This window comes from Elephantulus edwardii, unplaced genomic scaffold, assembly GCF_000299155.1.
Source record: "Elephantulus edwardii isolate Elephantulus edwardi_28Jun2011 unplaced genomic scaffold, EleEdw1.0 scaffold00091, whole genome shotgun sequence".
Lineage (NCBI taxonomy): Eukaryota > Metazoa > Chordata > Mammalia > Macroscelidea > Macroscelididae > Elephantulus > Elephantulus edwardii.
This window is the reverse complement of record NW_006399841.1, coordinates 6,761,955-6,786,396: the sequence shown is the minus strand read 5'-3', so window position 1 is coordinate 6,786,396 and position 24,442 is coordinate 6,761,955. Positions and strand designations below refer to the sequence as shown.

Sequence of the window (24,442 nt, the reverse complement as noted above, 5' to 3'; positions counted from 1 at the left end):
GGTTGCTGTGAGGCTGAACACTGTGACACGGATGTGTCAAATGCGTTAATGGTTGACTACCCAATGTGGACTGAGAGTGGGGTGGAGCTCCCCGACTGAACAAGCGTGGAAGGAGGAGTGGCGTCCACTTCCATAATAGCTTGCCTCCGGAAACCCTATGAACTTGGAGAGAGGATGAAAGGCATCCAAGCGTGAAGGACTCTCCTTCATAGGGTTGCTATGAGTCGCCTGCGACTCGACGACACTTAACAACAACAACAACAACAACAATGTTCCCTTCTAACATCTTTAGTCATTGTCCATCTCTCTGATACATAGCAAGTAGTTGAGAAAATCATGGCCTGGATCAGGCACATTTAGTCTCTGACTGGCACCTTGTTCTTCAGTACTCTGTAGAGGTCCCTGACAGCAGATTTTCTGAATATAATTAAACTTTTTCTTTCATGGCTGCTGGTATAGAGAATATTGATTGTGGAGCCAAGTAAACTGAAGCTGTTAACAATCTCAGTCTCTTCACAATCTATCACGATGCTGCCAATCAACCCCGTGGTGAGAGTCTTTGTTTTCTTGATGCTGAGCTTCAGTCCTTGACCTTTTGCTGTAAATGTCTAAGATCATCCTTATTTTTGGCAAGCAACATTGTATCATCTGCATAACCCAGATTATTGATGAGTCTTCCTCCACTTCTGATTGTACATCCCTCTTCATAGAGCCCAACGTCCTGGATGATCTGTTCCACATATAGATTGAAATGGTATGGAGATTGGATGCATCCCTGGTGTACACCTTTCCTCATTTTGAATGATGCAATGTTTGTTTCCTTGCTCTGTTATAATGACTGCCTCCTGCTCCAAGTATAGGTTTCAATGACTAAGGATGATAGATGAAGAATTGATGCTTTTGAGTTGTGGTGCTGGAGAAGAGTATTGAATATGGACTGTTAAAAGAATAAACAGGTCCATCCTGGAGAGAGTAAAACCAGTCTATTCCTTGGAGGCAAGGATTTTGAAACTCCGTCTGACATACTTTGGGCATGTTTCAAGGAGTTACTAGTTCTTGGAGAGGGATATCATGCTTGGGAAGGTGGAGAGACAACACAAGAGAGGAAGACTCTGAAAGAGATGGACTGACTCAATGACTGGGGTAATGAAGGTAGGTGTGTCAGAGACAATGAAATTGGGACAACATACTTGGAAAGATGAAGGGTCAGCAAAAGAGAGGAAGATCTATGAGGCAGATTGGCATGGCAATGGCATAAGTATGTCAGATATTATGATGATGACACAGGATAGGACAGGGTCCGGTCTGTTGTTTATAGAGTTGCAACGAGTCATTACTCAACTTGACAACCAGACCCAGGATATGAATTTAACTTTGCTTTTTTGTGCCTTTGCCCTAGACAACAATTGGCTGGCTGCCCTTTGAGGCCAATGTCACTGCTCCTCTATGAATCATCAGTCATAGGAGAGAACTGCAAGAACAGCACTCATCAGTCTTTTTCTGAAGCTGCCTGCGTGGCTTGGAGAGCCCTGCCCAGCTCAGGAGTTTGGTTCCAGCAGAGCTCAGATTCTCCTCTCTGCAAGCACTGCTTTCTGGCAGAGCACATGCATCAGCATACGCTGCCTTCTGCTTAGCAGTCGCAGCTTCCTTGGGGTGCTTCCAGAGCTGAAGTGCATTTGCGAATGATGGTGGCATCGCTTAAATTGCAAAGACGTTGAATGAGTGGAAGCCCAAAATCTCTGTAAATGTTTATGAAAATTAATAAAATATAATTATAGAGAAAAAAAAATTGGAACCAGCCAAACCAAAGCTGACCCTTTAGCAGGTTTTCAGAGGCAGTAACGTTTCCCCATTCCATAACCTCTTCTGAATCTGTCTTGAATTTCTGGCAGTTTCCTGTCAATTTACTGCTCCAGCTCGTCTTGAATAATCTTTTATTATTTATTTCCAGATAATATTTTGATAATATCACCTTCTTTTGGTTCACTCTTTTTTTGAAAGGGCACAGTCATTTAATGGTCCATCAATTTCAAGAGCCTAATTTTTTGCCAGTGTCTTCAGTGTAGCCTGGAGGCTTAGTGACACTGGTCCTTCACTATCGTTGGTTCTTGATACAATTCATATAATCCTGAATTAATTCTGTATTGACCAATTCTTTTTGGTACAGTGACTCTATATTACTACTTCCATTCTTAAAGAAAATTTCCTTTTTTTTTTTACTACCAGGTTTTTACACATTTCATTAGCATACTTTGTTTTGTCTCAAGTTACCTTTAAGGTACTGTTTTTTCTTCTCACTTAACTTCTTTGGATGACCAAAGAAGAATTACTATTGTTAGATCGTGCTTTTGATGAGTACTGAATATCCCATGGACCACCTACAGAACCAACTAGCGCATCTTAGAGGAAGTGCAATCAAGATGCTGGGTAGAGGCAAGGATGGTGGGACTTGGAGCATGTTGTCAGGAGGGCCACTTGCTGGAAAGATGGAGAATCACAGCGAGAGGAAGGTCCCCCAACCCGATGAACTGACAGTGACTCGGGGACAGCGCAGGATGCGGCAAGCTTGCAGTCTGTGTGTTCAGAGGGCCAGGATGAATTGTAGTTAACTCAGTTTCCTCTAACAAACACTCTGCAGCAAGTTTCTCTTCTTGTATCCATTTTGTTCTTGTCTTTCTCCTCTACCTTTTTAATGACCTTTTGCTTTCTTCATGTATGATCCTCTTGATGTACTCTCATAACTCATCTAATCTTTGATTGTTAATATGCAGTGCATCACATCTGACTTGAGATGATTCCTAAGTTCAGGTAGAATGTCTTGAAGGTATTTTGGCTGCTGTGAATGAGTTTTAATGAGGATTCCAGAACACTTTAGTTGTGCTCATTTGACACCTGAAGTGATTGTTCAGGCAGAACAGGGAAATCCTTACATGGTTTCCAATCTGGAATGGTTACAGCAGGATACCTGTTCCATTTGTGTGCTAAGCTGGTCATTCCGGAAGCTGGACTCTATGAAGACAAAGTGGCATCAGGATTGGAAGAAGACTCCTCAGCACCATGCTGTGTGCAGATGACATAGCCATGTTTGCTGGGAGCAGAGGTGGAAGCTCTTACAGGAAAAGATCAAAGCCTTCACTGTGGGTTACACCTTACTATCAAGAAAACAGAAGTCTTAAAACTGGACCAATAAGTCAACATCATGGTAAATAAAGGAAAAATTACACTTGGTAAAGATTTACTTGTATCTACAGTTAACACCAAGGTAGTAGCAGTGAAGAGCTCAATGACATGCTCCACTGAACCTGTTTCAAGGACTTTTTTAAATGCTAAAGAGTAAGACTTCAGTCTGGTTGAAGACTTGACGTGTGCCTGACTGACCTAAGCTATGGTGTTTCTATTTACTTCCTGGAAGCATAAATTGGACATGGAAGACCACAGAAAAGCTCTTTGAGTTGTGGTGTTGGACTGTCAAAAGAACAGACAGCTGTCTTGGAAGAAGTGCTCATTAGAATAGAAAAAAGGCAGGTGAGACCCTCATCAAGATGGACAGATCCTGGAAAAGTAGACGGTCAGAGAAGGAGAGGAAGATTCTCAGTGGGTTGACGACTCTGTGCTTGTAACATGGGCTTAAGCACATCCGAAATTGTGAGGCTGACACACGATCACACAGTTTTCTGAATTGAAGTTGACTCAGTAGCACCCGATGACGTCAGTCTCATACTTAGGATAGCCAGGAAAGCAGCCATTCGGTCTGTGATCGTTTCTAGGTGATAATAAGCTAGTCTGCTGTCCCTAAGCATGTCTGTATGAGTTAGGGGTTGTTTTCCCCCCTGTCTTCTCATTACTTGTGGGGTTCCTTGGCATCAGTACTACTTTGGATTTCCTCTTCATTGTTGGTGTCTCTTGAGCTCCCTTTCTTTTGAGTATACTGTGCCTTCTTTGGTACACAAGGTTCTTTCCTCAGTATTTCTATCTAATATATTCTGACATGTCCGCTCAGTCTGCCATACTGCATGGAAATATTGGCTTACCCTGAGAAGTACATTAAAATTCATTCTATTTTCTTTAAATGGTTACTGACAGAATCATATGCTAAGACCTGGTATTGACTGAAATAGAACAAAATTTTCATTTTAAAAAATTACTGTATTTTCGCTATTCTCAATGCAGGGGAAGATATCCTACTTTTTCTAGAGTTTATAGTCTAATGGAGGTGGTGGGCCTTTAAAGTATAGAAAGGAGTGAAATAGTGTTAAGAGAATAAAAAAAAAGTCAGGGAGGTCGGCTAAGACTGTGAGGAATTTGCAGTTTTAACTGGCACCAAGTGGTAAAGGAACTATATATATATATATAGCATTATCTTTGTAGCAGACGAAGAGGCTCTTTGAGGATTTAACTAAGGGTATAGATTAAATGCACATTTGTCACTGAGGATTAATTTAAAAAGAAGGCTCCATGGACTGTTCTTTGAGTACTCTGTTTTCCGTTCCTCGGTGAAGTTTACTGTAAGGAGTGTAACTGACTCTTTTCCAGTGTATTTGGCTTCCTTTCCCTAAACATCATCCCTCCACATCTTAGGCAATAGAAGGACTTCCACTCTTCCATTTTTATTTTTTTTTTCAATTTTACTGACTCCCTGGTTCTTTTTTCTTTTTCTGAATCTTGAGCTTGAAAAGAGGGGACACTGATTTATCGATACTCCATCACTCATTTTTTTCAACCTCAGATTTCCTTGTCTTTTGCCCTTTTTTCCTTTTACACATACAAGTATGTGTAAAGGACACTAGACCCTGTTTTGTGGTGAAAAGCAAAATGCAGGAATGTCTGATCTTTTTCCTTTGCTGTCTCTGACATTTTTCTTTAATATATAATACAAAATGGGCGTCTCATTTGTAGTATGGAAAGGTAAACAGGTATGAGATCTTGTTCTCAAACCCAATATAAAGACTGCGTAATAATGAAGAGAGCTGATGATGGTAGTATTTTTAGGTACTTTATCTTATATGTGTGTAGTGATTAAAGTTCCCTTCTCTCCTTCCTCCTTTCTAGGTTTACCCAGGATTGATGATAACAGCTGGCCTTATTCACTGGATTTTAAATACATTGAACATAACAGTCCATATAAGGGATGTCTGTGTGTTCCTTGCACCCACCTTTAGCGGCCTTACCTCTATATCTACTTTCCTGCTGACGAGAGAACTTTGGAACCAAGGAGCAGGACTTTTAGCTGCTTGTTTCATTGCTATTGTACCAGGTTACATATCTCGCTCAGTAGCTGGATCCTTTGATAATGAAGGCATCGCAATTTTTGCACTTCAGTTCACATACTACTTGTGGGTAAGTAAGTAACATTGAATGTTTTGTTACCATGAATACCCATGACCTTTCTCCTGAGATACTGTTGGTTGTCTTAGGGACCTGGAGGGGAAAGTTAGCACCATATGTTGTTGTCACTTAGCATTGCAGAAAGTGATCTGTTGTTACTCTTTGTAAAAACTATTACTTAGTAAAATTTCAAAATGTCTGGCTTTGACATAGTGTTTATAGTTCTATAGATAGGTGGAAGATAAGCAAAAATATTTTGACATATTGATGTATATGTCAATATATTGACATATTTTCTGATAAGTGTAATTGTATAGATCATAATATCCTTATTTTTTAAGTTAAATAGTAAAAAAAAAATATCCAAAGACAAGCTGTTGATGTTTCCTAAGAGAGAGGGGAAGTTGAAGTGTTGTCCAGTGGCTTGAGATCTCAAATTTGGCTTCATAACTAGCATTCTTGCTTATTTTTCTTCTACCAAGTCATTTAAAGGCTAATTTTGTTATTTTTACATGGAAAATTGTAAAATTACTTATTGCTAAGTTCAACTTTTAAAACTTGGATTAATTTGTTATTCGAACCTTAGTTTTTGTCTTCATGCTTCTTTTTTGGTAGGGGGAGGCTGGGAATTGTCAACATTTTACATAGATCAATACTTTTTAATGTATTCAGGAAGTATATCTTTAGGGGGGCTCTGGTAGCATAATCCATGGGGTGTTGCTGTGTTAAACAAAAGGTTTCCCTGTGGCTGGCGGGTCTAGTGGATACTTTTGCTTGGCAAGGAGTTTCAGAGGGGACTATTGAGGTCAGTCAGTAAAGAATGGCTTACTCTTGCATTTGAAAGAAAAGCACTTGTGGAGATGAAGGTGACAGCAAACAGGATATTGCTGCTGTTGCTCTTGTTGTTTAAGTCAGCAAAAAAAAATTTATGAAACTACAGGTGGCTTTAAATTGTGATGTTGAAGGGTATTGAATATTCCCATTCAGTGTAAAAAACCCAAACAAATCGGTGCTCCTTAGAGGCAGTGATGCTGACACTTGATCGCACATACTTTATCATCAGGAGGAGATGGTCCTTGGGAAAAGAGATGCTGAGAAAGGTGGAGCTGAAGACCCTCCACCAGGTGGATTGACACGGTGACTCTAACATCAGGCCGCAGTGTATCAGAGAAGTTGAGGTTGGCACAGGATAGGACGAGGTTCAGATCTGTTATCACAGGATTGCTGAGAGTTGTAGTTGACTTGACAGCACATAAGAACAGGATCATCTAATGTAAATATATTAGCATTTATATATTTGGATGACTAGACCCTTGACTGTTCTGTATTCTTTGAAATATTCTGTAATAAGTTTTAAAATAATACATAATCAAAAAGACATTTTGTCTATAGAAAAATACATACAATGATAAAAGTCACTAGATAGAAGTACCCTGTGCTTTTGTATGTATTTCTAAGATTGCACTTTTAAGAAATGAAGCTAACTGCTTGCTGTCCATATAATTTAGTATTTTCTTTTGTAACACCGTGAGGTTTAACCAAAAGGAAGACAAAATTCACGTAACAAAACATTATACTCTCTAACCACATGATTCTCTAATTCCAGACCATTCTTAAATCCAGACTATCACCCCCATTTAAGCCTCCTAACTTCCAATTCCACAATTCCTCTGGTAATAGCATACATCAGCTCCCTGTGTGTAGGCTATCGACAATCTTAACAGCACTTACTTCCTGTGTTTTGTGAATCTATGCCTTTATGCATATATGTATATTAAAATAATAATCTATCCAAGTGGATATGAAGCAGTATTGGATTGTGATCTTATATTTTCTTAATGATCATGTGCTTAGAGACTTGCTGTGTATTTTTACTAGAGAAATGTATGTTCATATAATTTATTCATTTTTAATTTGTTTGACTAATTATTGATATTTTTTAAGAATTCTTTACATATTCTAGTTAGTAACATTATCTAATTGTATGATCTGCAAATATTTGGTGAGCTGTCACTTTTTTGTCTTCAATATTTTGATAATACCTTTGGATTTATGAAAGTTTTATTTTGATGCAGTAATTTGTTTCTTTGATTATGTGACATTTTAGAGTTAAATTAGAAATTTCATTAAAGTCATGAAGATTTATCTTTTATATTTATCCACTGGATCCATTTTAAGGGGGTTTTGTTATATGGTGTGAAGTAGATATTGGAGATTTTTTTAAACAATTTCTTTTCACATTATGTGATGATCCAGTTACTGCCCTGCACTGTCTGTTGGAAGCGTTTGACTTCCAACATAAATCCATTTCTCATTTGTCTCAGCCTATATACACAATTGGTTTTAAAGTCAAGAAATTTCAGAGTATAAACTGTATTTAATACTTAAAAAATTCCTCTTGATTTTCTTGTAATAACAGTCTTGGTTCACTTGAGGTAAAAGTAACAAAGTATTTAGATTTTTTCTGTAAGAGTATAATTGTTTGGCAGCCGCCCAGCAGGATGACCACCCAGTGCTGCAGGTCCTCCTCTGGTTTACTGACCCTCTTTTCCAAGTATGATGTCCTCCTCCAGGGACTGGCTTTTCTTACAATGTTGACCAAGAAGGAGGGAGCTTGAAGTCTCCCCATTCGTGGCCTCCAGAGCGCACTTGGATTGCATTTCGTTCTGGACAAGTTTGTTATTTTGGCAGTTTGCAGTGTCACATCTTAAAAGCGTTGATTGTTGCTCTCTCTTCTTATCCATTGCTCTACTCTGACGTGCATGTGAGGTGACTAGAAGTGCTCTGGCTCTGCTCAGACAGACCTTGGGCCCCCAAGTGACATTCTTGCTCTTAAACACTTTGACAGAGAGGTTCTTTGTCTTGTTTTCGAACATTCAGGTCCATGTCACCCATTTACACTATTGACCACTGCTTTTTAAAATGTATATACATTGTGTTTCATAGAATGAATTACTGTTTTCCCTCTGCGGCTTCTACATCCCTTCAGAGCAGTTATATGTAACTTATTCCTATTTGCTCATTTTCAGTAGCCATATTGGTTTTTCATCAGTACTTCTTAGGCAGATCCTTTGTCCTGATCATTTACAGTGTTCATTGACTGTGTGTTCCACTTCTCCCAATCCCTCCTCACACCCCCAAACCTTAGTCACCCTCTATTTTCACAGTTACTGATCTGCAATATTTATCTTCTTGTGACTGAGTTCTGCAGACTTGCCCATGTTGCTTAATACTTCACGGGTTGGCTGTTCCTTAATACTGCATAATGTTCAACTGTGTGAGTGCATCACTCTCTCTCCATTTGTTTATTGATGGTAAAAGTTCTTAACAGCACATTTGCCCATGTAATACATCATTTAATTTCTCGGCTGATGCTCTCATGGGCACCAATTGTGAATCCAAGTGGAACAAAGTCCTTGACAGTGGCATCTTGTCTGCACTTACTATGATGCTGTTTGCCTGTCCAGTTGGGAGGAGTTTTATGTTGATGTATATTCCATACTGAAGGCTGTGTGTAGTTTATAATTTTCATCAGTAAATGCTTCAAATCATATTCCATCCCCCACCCCAGCAAACAACGTTCCGTCATCTGTATATCAGATTGTCACTGGGGGGGCGGGGAGCAACTAATGTGATAAAAAGAAAAAAGATACCTAGTGGGGAGGGGTGGGAAGGGAGAAAATTGAGGCAATGAATGAATGGAAATCCAAAACCTCTGTAAAAAAAAAAAAAAAAAAAAATACAAAATTAAAAAAAAAAAAGATACCAAGCAACCCTTCATAGTGTCCTAAGACTTGAAAGAGCGTGCCCAAGGAGGGACAGATTGGAAGGACATCAGTGAAGAAGGCAAGATGTCTTGTTCTGCTGGGCCAGGGCCAGCCTGGAGCTGCTTGGCACTCAGGAGGCCACACTCCTAGAGTGTCAGAGGAAGGCTGGCCGCAGGCAGGCTGTGGTCTGGCTGTGCAGTGGGGCCAGGTGGTCTGAAGAGTTGTGGAGTGGAGATGCCCATGTGAAGAAGGCTGCTGAATGATCACCAGCTCAAGGCTGCGTCATTGCTGAGAATGTGGCCAGTGGTGTTTTGGGCCCCACTGGATGACCACATGTCACACCACTGGTCCTGAGTGTGCACTGGAGGCCAGAGAGCTTCCTTGCCTACACTTTCCCACCAGCATCCTTGGGAAAAATTAAAGCAGTATTTTCACTTTAAAGAAGGAATTCTGAGTGGGTTGAAAGGTACATGCAGGACTATTGGAAAGAGGAGAAGGCAAGGTCAGATCTCTTGTTCATAGGGTTCTTGTGGTCAGCTCGATGGTACTGACCACCACCACATTATGTGGGAGGAGAGTGCCCATCACTCACCAGTTACATTTTAAAAGTAGAGTTACTTGAAATCAGCTTTTTAAAAGACACTTAAATTTCAACTTGCATGTGAGGATGCAGAATAGAAAATAATTATACAAAATTTTATGAATAGAAAATTACATGTAAAAAGATAGCTGTTACTTCTTTAGGATACACTTATTTAATTAACCTTAAAGATTTACTCCATTGACTTAAGAATTTAAAATTTGCATTATTAGAATGTAAAATTCCTTTTAAGATGGTAGTAATTTTGGTTTTTTTTTTTCACATCCAAGCACATGTTTGGAAATCGGTTATTTTATTGGATTTTCTTAAGGACATAGACATTGGTGTTCTGGTAGCCTAGTGGCAAGAAGCTTCACTGCAGTCCCCAAGGCACACAGTTCAAATCCACCAGCTGCTCCGCAGGTGAAAGATGGGCAGTCTCCTCCTGTGTAATTAACTGCTTCTGAAAACCCGCCAGAGGGTCGGCTAAGAGTCAGTTCCAGCTTGATGGTACACAATAGCAAACATTGGTCATCCTTTATTTTCTTTGATTCCTTTTGAGTAAATTGAGAATTTTAGTTCTATATCATTAAGCCTTCTAAAAATTATTTTAAGGTTACATATCCTTTAAGGTGTGGATTATAGTGTCTATAAATTTCAATATAATGGAGTTTTCAGCAATGGATATACATAATTAAAATTATACATGAGTTATATATGAGCATATATGTAAATGAGAAAAGTTCTATATTAAGGTGATTTGCATCTAAGTAACCAACCTATGCAAATGTGAATTTACTGAACAAGTCTGAACTGAAGCAAGTGAACTGTTGATTTTACTTTCTACAAAGAGTTAACCATAGGAGTCTAATAAATGATTGGCCTTTGTAAGGAAATTAAAATACGAATTTTAAAAAATTGAGTAATTTTTGCATGCCATGAAAATCATTTATATTTAGTTACGGTTTTAGTTTTTTAAAAAATAGAATATGTAACAAATGAAGGAGAAATTGTTATTAAGGTGATCATGTTTACTGGAGCTTTTAGGCGAAAAGAGTGAAAAGTAAACTCTGACCTGTGTTATATGTGTATATTTAAGTAGATTTGAAAAACATTTCATTGTTAGAATGAATTATTTCATGTTATTGCTTTATTTCATGTCTATTTTTTTAAAAAAACCAAAAATCAACTCTTGATTTTTCCCTCTCAGGTTTACTAAATATTTAATGTGACTTGGGTTCTTTTAATTCAGCAGGAGTATTTGCAGACCTGTCCCTTACTTTATTTTTGTTTTTAGGTAAAATCTGTAAAAACTGGGTCAGTTTTTTGGACAGTGTGCTGCTGCTTGTCGTATTTCTATATGGTAAGATTTTCTATTACATTTCTATTATTGGGACAACAACATAGTGAGTGTCCTGAGGTGGTTATTGGTACAAATGATCTAGACCTTTAATTAGCATAGCATAACTAAGAACTGTTTTTTGGCAAGATTGTATTGCCTATTACTAAAAACAGTGGAAAAAAAAAGAAAAATTCTGTTGGCTGAAAATGAACATTCCTTTGTAATCTGTTACTAAGTTAGGCCACAGCATCTTCAAAGATTCTGATTAAATAGGATTATTCAAACTTTATAATACAGACTCCACATTTAAATTGGACCTTTGTAGTATATTTGTGGGAAGTCATTGCTGCTTCAGAGTGTATCTTGATCATCTAAGTATTTTAGTGGAGCTGTTGATGCTTGCTAACATTGGTTTTATTCTTAATAGTGTTTCTTGAAATGTGTTTATCCTAAAAGTGGGTAAATTGAACCTGATTTTCAGTAAAATACCTTGATGAACTGCATCCTTAAACTTTCTTCATGACAGCTTTTCAACTTACCATTTTACACTTTAAAGCATTTTCAATTTTCTTCTTGGATCTAACTAGAACAATGTCTTCCCTGTAGGTAGAAAAACTTGGAATCATGCTTTTTCTCAGTTAATTGTCAGTAAAAATTAGAAATAGCTTATTAAGAGGTTTCTATAGTTTTTTATTTAAGCATTTCTTAAAACTACCAAAATAGAGAAGTACTTTTGTATTTGCTCAGTAATGTTTAGGTCATCATCATGAGGAAAAATAAACTATATTAAAAGATAAAAATAGGAAGTAATTGAGCCTTTTTCCCCTCGTAGGTCTCTGCCTGGGGTGGTTATGTGTTCATCATCAACCTTATCCCACTGCACGTGTTTGTGTTACTCCTGATGCAGAGATACAGCAAGAGAGTCTACATCGGTGAGTGATTTGACGGGCAGGCTCGGAGGGCTCTCGTACATCCGTTCTGTTGAATGTCCAGATACTCCTCTTGAGCTGTGTTACAAATGAACAAAGAAAACAACTGCCGGGTTTTTTGTTTTTTGTTTTTTGGGGGTTTTTTTGCTTCTTATATGAAGGAGGTTTAGGCTTTTTTACATTAAAATGCTTTGCTGTCAACTTTTTCTCTTGAGTACTTTTTGTTCTGTTGTAAAAACTAGGCCCGGTTTTATATTTGTCAGCCATTTTTTTTGTGGGTACGGGTCGTAAATGATCTTTATCTTTTATATCACATGTTATTCAAGTCTAGATTAATCACTGTAAGGAATTTTGCATTCTAAGTAAAGACTTTGACAAGTTTTTAAAAGCCCAACTTTGTGTAATACACAAATAGCACAGGTCTATTTTATTTAGAAAACATATTTTCTCTGCATGTATTAAAACAATATTTTGGGGGGGTGAGAATCTTTCAAATGATAGTATCTTACCTTATTTTTTATAATAGACACTCATTAATCAGAAAAATTGTGATTTGAAACCAATGTTTTGGTAAAATACTACTCTTCCATTAAAATAGTGTTCTCAGAAAAAGAAAAATAAGGTCTACTTACTTGAATAGAAATTCCATTTTAAAGTGATAGTAACTTTGCCAAAAAAGTTTTGACACTTCCCCAAAATCTTATACACAGAAGTCTTTATTTTATAACCCAGCAATTCCACACTTACATATTTCCTCCAAGAGAACTGATGTGTTCACACAAAAGCTTGTGCGTGAATGTTCATAGCAGCAGCATTCATAATTGCTAAAACATGAAGACAACCCAAGGTCCATCAGCGGGGGAATGAAACAAAGTGTGGTATATCCATACAATGGAATAATCCTACTCCACTGTAAAAAGGAATGAAATATTGATATAGGCTATAACATGGGTGACTCTTGAAAACTTGATGGTAAGTGAAAGAAACCAGACTCAAAAGACCACATCCTGTGATTGTGTTTCTTTCTGTGAGATGTTCAGAAGAGACAAATCCACAGAAATTTGTAGTAAATGAATGATTGCGAGGGACTTGAGGAATGAGTACAGAGGGACTTTATGAATTCAAGATTTCTTTTCAGTTTGATGAAATGTGTTTGGAATTAGATAGTAGTGATGCATTAAAAAAAAACAGACCTAAAAATGATGAAACTAACCATTTAGCGCACATTGTAATAATCATCACTGAGACAATAAGTTGCATTCTTAATATGCACCACAGACTGTTCATCACGTGGATTTTACCCTTGGAGACTTCATAACACACTGAGGGTAGACAGCTTCCCACTTTAGAGGAAAAAATAGGTAAAGAGCTGATCATTTGCTCAAGGTTATAGAGTTGGTAGTGGAGCTCCGTGTCCTGAATTCAGATGTTTGGGCACTAGCGCTCATAATACTAAAATTTCAGTTGTGCCTCATGTTAAGTGAATACTGTGCTGTTGGAATACAGGGGGAGCTTGAGTGACCTGGTCCACAGGGAGTTGGCACGGCTAACTTAAAGGCCACACATCTCTGCAGGTTTGATTCCACCAGTGGCTTCAAGAAAGAAAGATGGGTGTTTTCCTCCCATGGATTTACACCCTTGGAAACCTGATGAAGAGTCAGCATGGAGTGATGTGACAGCGATTCTGTCCTATCAGCCCCTGCTAGCTTCCTGCCCTGTCTGCGGCATGCCGTTGAGGCGGCACGATCTCACTCGTAGCTGACCCTGCAGCAGATGCAGAGGCAGTAAAACCTACTGGAGGAGGGAGATCGCTCCTCATTCTCCCACGGAGCAGCTGGTGGATTTGAACCAAGGGTTCTGGTGGCAGTGTAGCTCCTTCCCACTGGGCCACCGGGACCCCAGAGAAACGCTCTACCCTGAGAAACTATCAGTGTAAGGGAATTCAGAAAAAGGACTTGATGGTCGTGGGAGTAGAGTGTGGAGAAGAATTTTATAAAGTAATGATGTTTTACAGTACTATTTGCTGGTCACCCAGAGATTACAAGCATACAGCATAGATTGTGTACAAGTGATTTGGACATTATATGTCTTATGAATATAAAAAAGACTCCTACTGTTGAATTAAAAATAAAAATAGTAAGGAGTCATTTGTACAAGTCAGCTGTAAACAGAATAGATCTAAAGTTAATTTTTTTAAACAATCTTTAGAAATCCTGCAGGTAACATACCTAGTGTGTGAGAGCTAGCAGCTCTGCAATGTACTCTGCTGGTTAGGTTATTTGTCAGGAAATTGATGCCAAGTCATTGATTGCTGCTACTAAGGAGCCTGATGGCATAGTGCATTATGTGTCTGACTGCTAACCAGAAGGTTGGTAGTTTGAACCCACCTTGTTTGAGTTCCTTGGGAAAAGAATCCTCCTATAAAGATTTACGCCTTGGAAACTTAGAAGAAGGAGCATTACTGAGTTGGAATCAACTTGAATTTTTTAAATTCAACCAAATCAGATACTAAGTTTGTACTGCTACCCATTCAGATAGAAAAATGGCCTTCTGTTTGAGATAAAAATAAAACCTCAGCAACCCAAAACCTTTTCAGTTACTTAAAAACATCACATGTAGCAAATATAGATGATTGTGCTGAAGGGTTATTGTGAATAGCAGTTGGCTTAGCTGTTTCAAAGAAAGGGAAAATTTAAATAAGTAGGCGTTCCGTCCTAATCCGGGACTGCCTGTACTACAGTTTTTCTCGCCATCAAAATGATTTTGCACTGAACACTGGAGAGAAAGTATCTTACGATTCCTGCGTTCACTTCTTTGGGGTATGTACCTAGGAGTGGAATTACTGAGCCATGTCAGAGTTCTGTGTTTAACTTTTTGAAGAAGTGCAAGCTATTTTCCATAGCAGCTGCATCATTTTACATTCCCCCCAGCCGTACAAAAGGACTCTAGTTTCTCCATGTCCTTGCCAAGATCATTTTCCATTTTTTCAGACAGCTATCCCAAGTGAGGAGGAATTGACGTACAGTGATTTTGATTTGCATTCATGAATGACTAAAGATGGTTCAGCATCTTTTTCTGTTTCTTGACCATTTGTGTATCTTTTTTTGAGAAATAAGTATTCAAGTTATTTTTGTTGTTTTGGGTTTTTTCCCCCCACATTTTCTAAATTGGACTGTTTTTTTGGTGGTTTGGTGTGTTTTTCTTTAACTCGGAGTTTTTTACCTGTTGCTGATAGTTAACCATATTCACATGATTTGTGAACATTCTTTGAATTTGTAGGTTGTCTCTTTCACTTTCTTGGTAATGTCCTTTGATGCACGAGTTTACTTTTGATGTCCAGTTTGGGTTATTCCCCTCCAGCCTCAGTGCTTTTTTTATGTAAGAACCTGTTATGAAATCCAAAGTTGTGAGATTTACTGGAGACTTCTATGGTTTTAGCTCTTCTGTTCAGGTTGTTGATCCTTTTTAGTTGTTTTTTACAAGACTTAGGGTCATGATGCTTTTACATGTGAAAGTTGACTGTCCCTGCACCGTTTGTCAACGATGCTTTCCTTTCCTGATTCATTAAATGCACCCAGTCACTTCCTGGGGAATACTGCTTTGGCTCTCCCCATGATAGATTCCTTCCTAGGATACCCTGTGGGTCAGTCCTGCTCTGTCCTGTTGGGTTGTTGGTGCCAGAACGGGCTCCAGCACACCACAGAAGCACCAGTTGCTGTTGAGTTGATCCCACCTAATGGTAGCTGTGTGGTTGATTATCAGAGTAAAACTGCGCCAGCGGTTCGTTGTTAGGACATGGCTTGCCGGCCTTGAGTGCATTCCCCTGGGTGGATATAAATGTCCAGCCTTTTCATTAGTGGCCAGAACGTTATGCACTGCTCTTAGGGATGTGGGTAATCGCCATCAGAGAAGAGAAGAAAGGGTTTTGGTCTTCCACAAAACCTGTACTGTTTCCAAAATAACTTACCCAAGAAATGAAAATTGTTTGTCAATATATCAGTAAGAAAAGTGTGAAAAGTTGTAGTTATAATCATAGAATGAAATTGGTTTTTCTCAAATGAGAACTGTAAATGAGTTAAAAATTAAAAGAGTAATATAAAAGTTGGTAGGTTTTCTCACTACAAAGTTGTCTTCTTTAAGCTGCAGTTTTCCTTTCATGCTCTGGAAATGCTTAATATCAAAGTATTTTTTGCATTGTGTGTTGAAGAAAAGTTTTGTATGACAGAATGTGTCTAAAACCTGTTAAGTCGAGCTTTTGAGGGTTTTCTAAATACTTTTAAAAAAGATTGTATTAGATAGCTTTAGATACAAGAAAGTTGATTGTTGTTGTTGTTATGTGCCGTTGAGTCGTTTCCATCTCATAGCGACTCATAGCGTTGATTAGCTAGTATTTTTATATTTTGATAATTTTTCTTTTGGCAGATGGCCCATCATGATAGGAAGTTTAGTGCTCCTCAGAACTCTTCACTCATTTGTTAAATGACAAAATGCCTGTCGTTATGGTCCTCGGCTATGTGTAGTGTACAGTTTATGTAAAGTGGTATGCAGTATTGTAAAAATTCTGAAATTTGTACTTTTTTTTATTACTCTGATTTATTTACAAAGTTGGAATACATTGTTTTCCAAAAATTTGTACTTTTTAAACAACTTTGTTTTTATTTCCTGTCCCTGGGTGGTGCAGAGGGTTGAGTGTAGGCTGCTGGCCAGAAGGTTGGCTGTTCAGCCCGCTAGAGGTCTCAAGGTCTTGGAGATTGTCTTTGTGATTGATTCCGCGAAGTCACAGCTTTGGAAACTCGAGAGCAGAGTCCCACTCTGCACCCACAGCGATGCCAGGCGTTGGCTCCGATTGGATGGCAACTAGACAGCACAGTGTACATACAGGTGGCCCTTGGCGATCCGCGTCCACTGCCTTCTGTGGTCAGAAAGTAGCCCAGAGTGATCCTTTTCCTTGATGGTCACCGTTCTGTTTGCTGTAACTGATAAGCAACATTTCAAGAACAGACAGTTCCCATTAGGTCTACTGAAAGCAGAAAGCCTCTGTATTCTACTACCACCTCCGTATTCATAATGAAACTGTGTCATGAATTCCAGTTTTTAAGTTTTACTGAGATTTAGTGCACCTTTGTAGAGGAGGGTGGTACTCACCTGTTCGTACATACTTGATGGTATATAACCAGTCTCTCGTTGCTCTTCCTGTTCTCTGTAGTTCTCACTGTCATTCAGCCTCCCTCCCTCCCTCCCATCCGAGTTTGCTCACTGGGCAGGTGCTGTCCCTGTGACCTTGTGTGAGTGATGGTTCCAAGGACTGGGTCCCTCCCTGGTGTTATTTAACCTTGAAGACACTTCAGGGTTCGCCTGCTGCCTGGCTGGATGCGTTCAGCTGAGTTTTGTTTTATCCGTCACTAGTCAGGACCATCTGTTGAGATTCTTCTGAGTAGATAACAGTGGTAGCCAGGCGGGATTTGGTTCAGATTGGGAGAATTGAGGTTCAAGATACGTCTTTGGTTTTCTTCACTCCAGTTTGCTTTTGACAAGAAGAGTCCAGTGGTTGCACCTTGGACGACCGCTCAGACTCGCCAGTCTGGAGGCCCGACTCCCAATGGAGAGTGGAGATCACCAGCTGACTTTCATGTCGCCCCCATGACTATGGTCCTGGGACCCCATTCCCACGTGGCATTGGGTTATGATTAAGATATTTATCTAATTTTGCCCTGTCTTGTCTCCTCTACATGTGCATATATTTGTAGCGTGCATACAAATACATGGAAATAAAAAAAAATTTTCTTCTAAGAATTGTTAAACAGTAAAAGATGGTACAGCTTTGTGGATGTGAAGTTTTACTGAAACAAGATGTCAGTCACCCTACAAGTCCGTAGATGTCCTAGCTTCCAAGATTTAATAAATATATATGACACCGAAACATGATTTTCTTGCTCGAGCTACAAGGTTAAATTTATCAGAGGTGCTGTATATTTTTTTGTTTTGTTTTGCCTTTCACGTTTGTTGTCCCTTCAAGATCTGTGAGCTAAGCACAAACAGGGGTTGAGGATAGTTGGCCCGATTTTTCATTTAGACAGTGGTTGATCTCTTGTGCACGTAGGTGAACCTTCTGCGGATGTAGTCCGTGGGGAGTTGCATTTCTAACTCGATGGTGGCAACTCTCTGATACTCGGAATCTACTGTTAGATCCTTGAAAGTCTCCTGTGCAGTTCTCAGTCTTGAAAACCCACCGGAGGGTCAACAGCGAGTGACTTGTGAGGCTGACACTGTACCAGACATTGAAGCTAGTTGTTGGACAGTGAGTTTCATAGACTGTGTGCGAATATCTAATGATGCCTTTTACATCTTCATCAGTGGGTATTTGAGAAGACTTTTAGTCAGTGTTAAGTGCCATCATGTTGAGTTTAGCTTAGCGAGTCTGAACTGTCAGATCCTACACCGTCCTGAGATCCCCAACACACTGGAGCCCATGGCTGCAGACACTGTTCTAGTCCACTTCATTGAAGGACCCTCCGCCTTCAAGTTTCAGTGACTCATTTGCTGCAGCACAGCTACTAGGAGCAGTACCTTGGGGAAAGTTAATTTGTCTCATAAAGGTGTATTTTTAAAATTAAGTATTCCTGCTGATCAAGAAAAATCCATTCTTTAAACAAAGCACCTCACCCCACCCCCACAATTACACTTTCATCCGTGGAAACTCCCAACATCCTCACCTGCTCATTTGCCTGGGCTCAGTGTCGAGCCCCCTGTTACTCAGAGGCTCAAATGTTCCTAAAGTTTTCTAATCATATTTGTCAATAATAAAACACAAATGGTTGTTTTTATCGTATTTTGACAAAAATAACTCAGCACTCCATGTTTTGACAATCACACCTTACCACCATGAGTTATTTTCTAAGTGCATTATGTGAAATTTTTCTGTTGGCAGAAATTGTAACATACTTGTTATTTTCATAAAAATAAGGCGTAACTCTTTGTAAAGCGCATTTCTTAGCCGTTCTTGATGAATATGAGCACAGCACTGGCTGGCTGTTCCCGTATGTGGGCTCGAGGGCAGGTGTATAACTATCTTTCATAGCCAGGTAATAGGCACTTTACATAAGGAATTTCTGATCGAATTTAGAGGTTGAATTATCTTGATATGAAGTTGCCTTCATCTTGTAACTCAGAAATCGTTTAGATTCTTCAACAGCAATTACAAGACTTGGAATCTTAACTGGATAGAGAAGATATAACTAAATTTTCCTTTTATAAACTGAATAATAATGCTCATAATTAATGATGATAATCTGAGAAGAGTTAAAGTATTTTGCTACTGTATTTTTGTTGGTTAACCCTGGGATTCCCCCACCCCACCCCCAAACAATAGTGTTCTGTTAGACATTTCCATTAAACAAAATCCGAGAGATTAATAAAAAAAAAAAAAACCAACAAACCACTTGGGAATTGCTGTTGTGATTTAATGGTGGTTCAAAGGTAATGGGGAAATATTTATTCTACTTCAGTAGAAGGAAGTATAACAATAATTTCAAAGTATAATGAGTACTGTCAACATAAGTTGCAGTGCTTCATCCAAGAGAAGAGATTTAAAAGTTTTTAACTTGGAAAACAGCAGGAGCTTTTTAAAAATTGTAAATTTTAGCAGACCTTGATTTTGACCCTTTTAATGCCTTTTCTTTTCTACATAGCTGAGTCCACTAAGGCACACACAGCAGTTTATTTCTACCCTGAACCAGTCTTGCCCACGTCGTAGGCTTGGATATTTGTAAGGTGCTGTTTAAAAGATTACTGTCGGTCCTTGAAGGGATTTTCTTTATTTACAAATAATTAAGCAGAACACAGTGCCCCTTGGTAGGGTTTCCCCCTGTATTCTGTCTAACACAGTGAAAGTGCCACTTGCAGTAGTGAATGCCAGTAACTGTGCTTCCACAGGATGGCAGTGTGGTAACGTTTTCATGATGTAATAAATTATTTACAACATTATTGATGCTCTGAAGTTTCTTAGAACCCACCACTGTGATGGAAAGAAAGCCTTTATTCTTTTGGTTTAAAGAATACAGAAAGTAGCATAATCAAAGATGGCTGAAAAGTTGTGATTGATGTTGATAATATGGTCAGGGCTCCTGGAGACCAGGGTGAGGTGATGGGGAATGATCTGTGTTGAGTTCGTGGTGGGGAGACTGTTCTAGAGCATTCGTGAGCTGTAAAAAAGGGGATCGTGACTGTGCATGTAAGAATGCTGGTTTCTGGCTTTTGTTTTTCGGATGTGGCGTAAATTTAACTGCATTACGTATTTGAGTTGTTTGCATGAATCTCTGACTTTCCCATCCATCTGCCCAGCTTGAAGTAGAGTTGGTCTTAAAAGGATTTTCTATTTTAGAGTGCCAAGATCATAATAGAAACATAGTTAATATTTGACAGAACAAACTAATGAGGGAGTTTTTTAAAAAAAAAAGTTTATTTTATTCATTTTAATGAACATTTGCAGATATTTTGCATTTCCATTCATTGTTGGAATTTTAAACACTAAGATGCTGTAGTCACAGAAAAGCGTGTTTTCATCCTACAGTGTAGACTTGTGTTTATATTAAAGGATGGAGAGTTAATTCATGGTTTCTTTGTATTCAAGAATATCTTTTCTTTATTCTCAGTATCTTATAACCAGAGGGAATTTGAATTGAGATATATGTATAACCTTCCAAATTCAAGAACTGCATTGATGTTAAGTAAAGTGAGTTTATGATGTTTGACGTTTTATATTTCCTGACAATCTTGAATTTTGTTTTGGAAATAAGTCTCCCTGTTAAAGGTTTCAGCAAGATACAAAACACATACCTCTTTACATAAATAGCTCTAAGTTTATGAACCAAAAAAACAGAATAAAAATAGAGGATATATAAATTCACTTCTCTAAAAGAAAATGGTTATCTTTGAGTTGTTGGAGTTCTGGTGGCGCCCTGGGTTAAGTGTTGAGTTGTCAACCCAAAAACTGGTGATTTGACACTATTGGCCTCTCTGGGAGAGTGATGGGCAGCTTTCTCCTGTGAAAACTCAGCCTGTCTAAGGTTTCTGGGAGCCAGACATCACAGGTACTAGGGTTTTTTCTTATTATAAATGGTAATTTGGATCATCTAGACAAGGAAATACTTTGGTGGTAATGTTTCTCTACACCTTACTTGATACCAACCTAGGTTTTCAAAGTAATCATAGAAAGTGCTGTCTGATCTTTTGCTGTAATTGTTTCTAAAAATTGGGGATCTTATTCTTGAACTTTTCTCTATATAAAGGGTTGTGTATTTTGCTAATGACAGTAAAAGTCTGTAAAGTTGCATAAACCTGATGACTCAAAAATAGTAAGTTTACTCTTCATTGACAATGAACTTTAACACGCCTAAGAGGAAGCTTCCGTTCTAGTTACCAAGGAAGTGATTGCTGAAATGTTGAAATTACTATGTGTGGTGGTGTCTGAATTTGAGAGAGAAAATATGAGTGAATAAATACATGTATATGCTTCCAGTGATTTAGAAGCAAGAGAGTAGAGATGTTAATTTTCCACTGCATGTTTTTATTTTTTTTACAAAGGAGTATTACCTTGAGAATATAGATTAAGTGGCTTATTACTAGACGTTGGCAGAAGGGGAGAGTAGGGAGCAATCTTTTAATAGATGTAGGAGGTTTTGTTTTGAGTAACGAAAAGTTTACACCTAGATAAACATGTGTAACATTATAAATGTACTGTGCAAATGTCACTGCTTTAAAATTACTCACCAGAAAATGATTCATTTTTATGTTGTGAATCTCACCCCAGAAAATGGAAAAAAAACAAAACAGTAAGGACTTAACCTGTCCACTCATTATGCACTAGTATTTTATCATTCATCGCATATGCAAACCTATATTTCCACATATATATACACACACACACATATATACACACACATATACATATATATACATACACACACACACACATATATATATAAAATAGAAAATCTTGTCTTGGAAGTGTTTAAGTAAGTGAACTTAACTCTATTCTTGAGACTGTCAAGTCTGTTGCAACTCTCAAACCGTGGAAGTGCCACACAGGGTTTCCAAGGCTGTAATACTTCCGAAGTAGGCTGCCCGTGCCTTCATCCCATGGAGCGACTAGATGTCCACACCACCAAGTGCTAGCTGAACGGACCACTCTTCCACCAAGGTTACAGTAAAAGAACATAAATACGTGCGGTTTTCTCCAGCTTAGTCTCAGAGATTGTGCTTTTAATGTGGTTATAATTAGTCAGAGGATTGAGGCCACGATCTTTTCAGTCACTTGCTATGATCCCACGAGCTGGGCAGTGAATGACTATGACAGAACAGTTGATGCCTTTGAGCTGTGCTGTTGGAAGAGTATGGAATATCTCATGGATTGCCAAAGGAACAAACCAGTATGTCTTGGAGAAGGTGCAGCCAGAGTGCTCCGTGGAGTCAGATGATAAAACTGTCAGAAACAGTGTACTTTGGGCATGTTGTTAGGAGTCTTATTCCTTCGAGAAGGACATCGTGCTTGAGAAAGGTGGAGGGACAACAAAAGAGAAGAATCCTTAAAACAGGTGGATTGACCTAATGATTACGGTAGTGGCCTTGGTTGTGTCCAAGATTATAAGGATGGGCAATATGTTGACTGACCCAGGAGGCATCAGAAGAAGATGGAAGGAATACACAGTCACTGATCCGAAAAGAACTGACATAAGAGCAGGAGCCAGTGGTAAAGAAGCGAATTCTACATAGTTCCCAGTGCTAATTTTCTTTGTGGTCAGTTTCCTTCCTGTGAAGAGTTCATGTAAAACACCTCAAGAAACTCTAAGATACAGACTGTAATCCCTTTCCCAATCGCCTGTGGATTTAAAGGGACAGGAGCGTGATAGTGGACTTGTTGCCACAGGCAGACAAATCGCCCTCGTCAGATTCTAAACTCAGTAACTGGTCTATATTAGGTTGATGTCTGTGTTCACCCATTCTTTTTAATCACAGAAAACAACATGGGATTTTTCAATTTGTATGTCTTTCATTTATAAATTGTTGTTGTTGCTTGCTGCCAAGTAGAGCACGACTCATAGCAACCCTATGAACAAAATACCTGAAGCCTGTATATAATTATTGTCATTTCACAAAGTTCATAGTTTCCAGAGATGTATTTTAGGAAGTGGATTCCAGTCCTACTTCCAAACCTGTCTTTATCTGGGAGCTCCGTCAAACACTGTCTACCATGGGTAACCATTATGTCATTTGACACTCCAATGGCACAAGGTTCGGCATCACAGCAAACCCAGGTTATCTCAGTACAGCAAATTGACAGAAGAGTGCTGTACCACTTAGAAGTATTTCTCCAAAATATAACAACCGACTTTTAAATACAAAGCTTCTCCACCGGGTCTCGTTGACACTAACTCATAAGTAATACTAATGAAACTATAGAAAGGGTATGAAATACAAGAGAGCTTTTCAGAAAGTTATTTGTGTAATTTGATGATGAGAATTCATTAGCTTTTGAATATTTTGGGTTTTTTGGTTTAGTGCCTTTGGGAATGGTATTTCTTCATGTATATTGCAATGTTTCTGGTTACATCAGTGATCACTGGTGATAGATTTAAATAAAACAATTTGAAGATGGAAAACAAATGTTCTGCAAAAGAAGTAAAATTTTTTTATGACAGTGTATCTTCATGGTGTGTAATGTAGGTTTAATCATCAAATAGTCATTGCAAAATTTTGTGGGTAGCAATAAATGTGGTTAAATCATCTGTTAAACAAGACACCAAAACAAAAGAAAAAAGTTATCTGTGCCCATTTAAGTAAGGTTTTCATTATTTAATGGTAGTAGTAAATTGTTCTTGTTTCTTATTTTGTCTTTATAGCATATAGCACTTTCTACATTGTGGGTTTAATATTATCCATGCAGATACCCTTTGTGGGATTCCAGCCAATCAGAACAAGTGAACACATGGCAGCAGCAGGTATGAGAAAAATACTTCTTTTCCTTCTAAAGAGTGTGTAAATGTGCTACCACTTTGGAGGCCACTCTCCCCAGGGAATGGAGATGTTTTATTATTTTCTAATTTTCATTTTACTAATTCTGTAACATGACTTTTAAAAGATCATTGATATCTATTGAGAATTTCTCATTCCCACTCAGCTGTTGCTGTTTTTAAAAAACGGGGGAAAAATCTTTTTACATAATCCATGCTAATTGCAAACATTGAATAACTTTTGTATAAAGCAGTTTTAAATAAGTCTGTCTCCACTTTACTGCACCACTGAACTTCCATGTCAGCAAATTTGGGTGAAAGATTTTATATCTTTCTCCTCAGCAAAATGGTATTCTGTGTGTATTTAATTCTAAAGAATGGCTTTTATATTGGTGGTAAGAGCATTATATAGAATTCCTCTCCATAAATAATATTTTGCTACTTTTTTATCTGGGTCACAGTTAGCCAGATAATGGGAGATCTGTGTGTAA

General features: G+C 38.4%; 1 protein-coding gene across 1 annotated transcript in view; it reads left to right on the top strand.

The window, feature by feature from the left end:
• Positions 1-24,442, top strand: part of STT3B (STT3B, subunit of the oligosaccharyltransferase complex (catalytic)) — a 46,985-nt gene that overhangs the window by 1,126 nt on the left and 21,417 nt on the right. Inside the window, exons 2-5 of the mRNA XM_006890627.1 lie at positions 5,050-5,337; positions 10,970-11,035; positions 11,847-11,946; positions 23,841-23,939. Of these exons, the coding sequence (XP_006890689.1) occupies positions 5,065-5,337; positions 10,970-11,035; positions 11,847-11,946; positions 23,841-23,939 (538 nt within the window). The 5' untranslated portion in view covers positions 5,050-5,064. The remainder of the gene's footprint in view (positions 1-5,049; positions 5,338-10,969; positions 11,036-11,846; positions 11,947-23,840; positions 23,940-24,442) is intronic.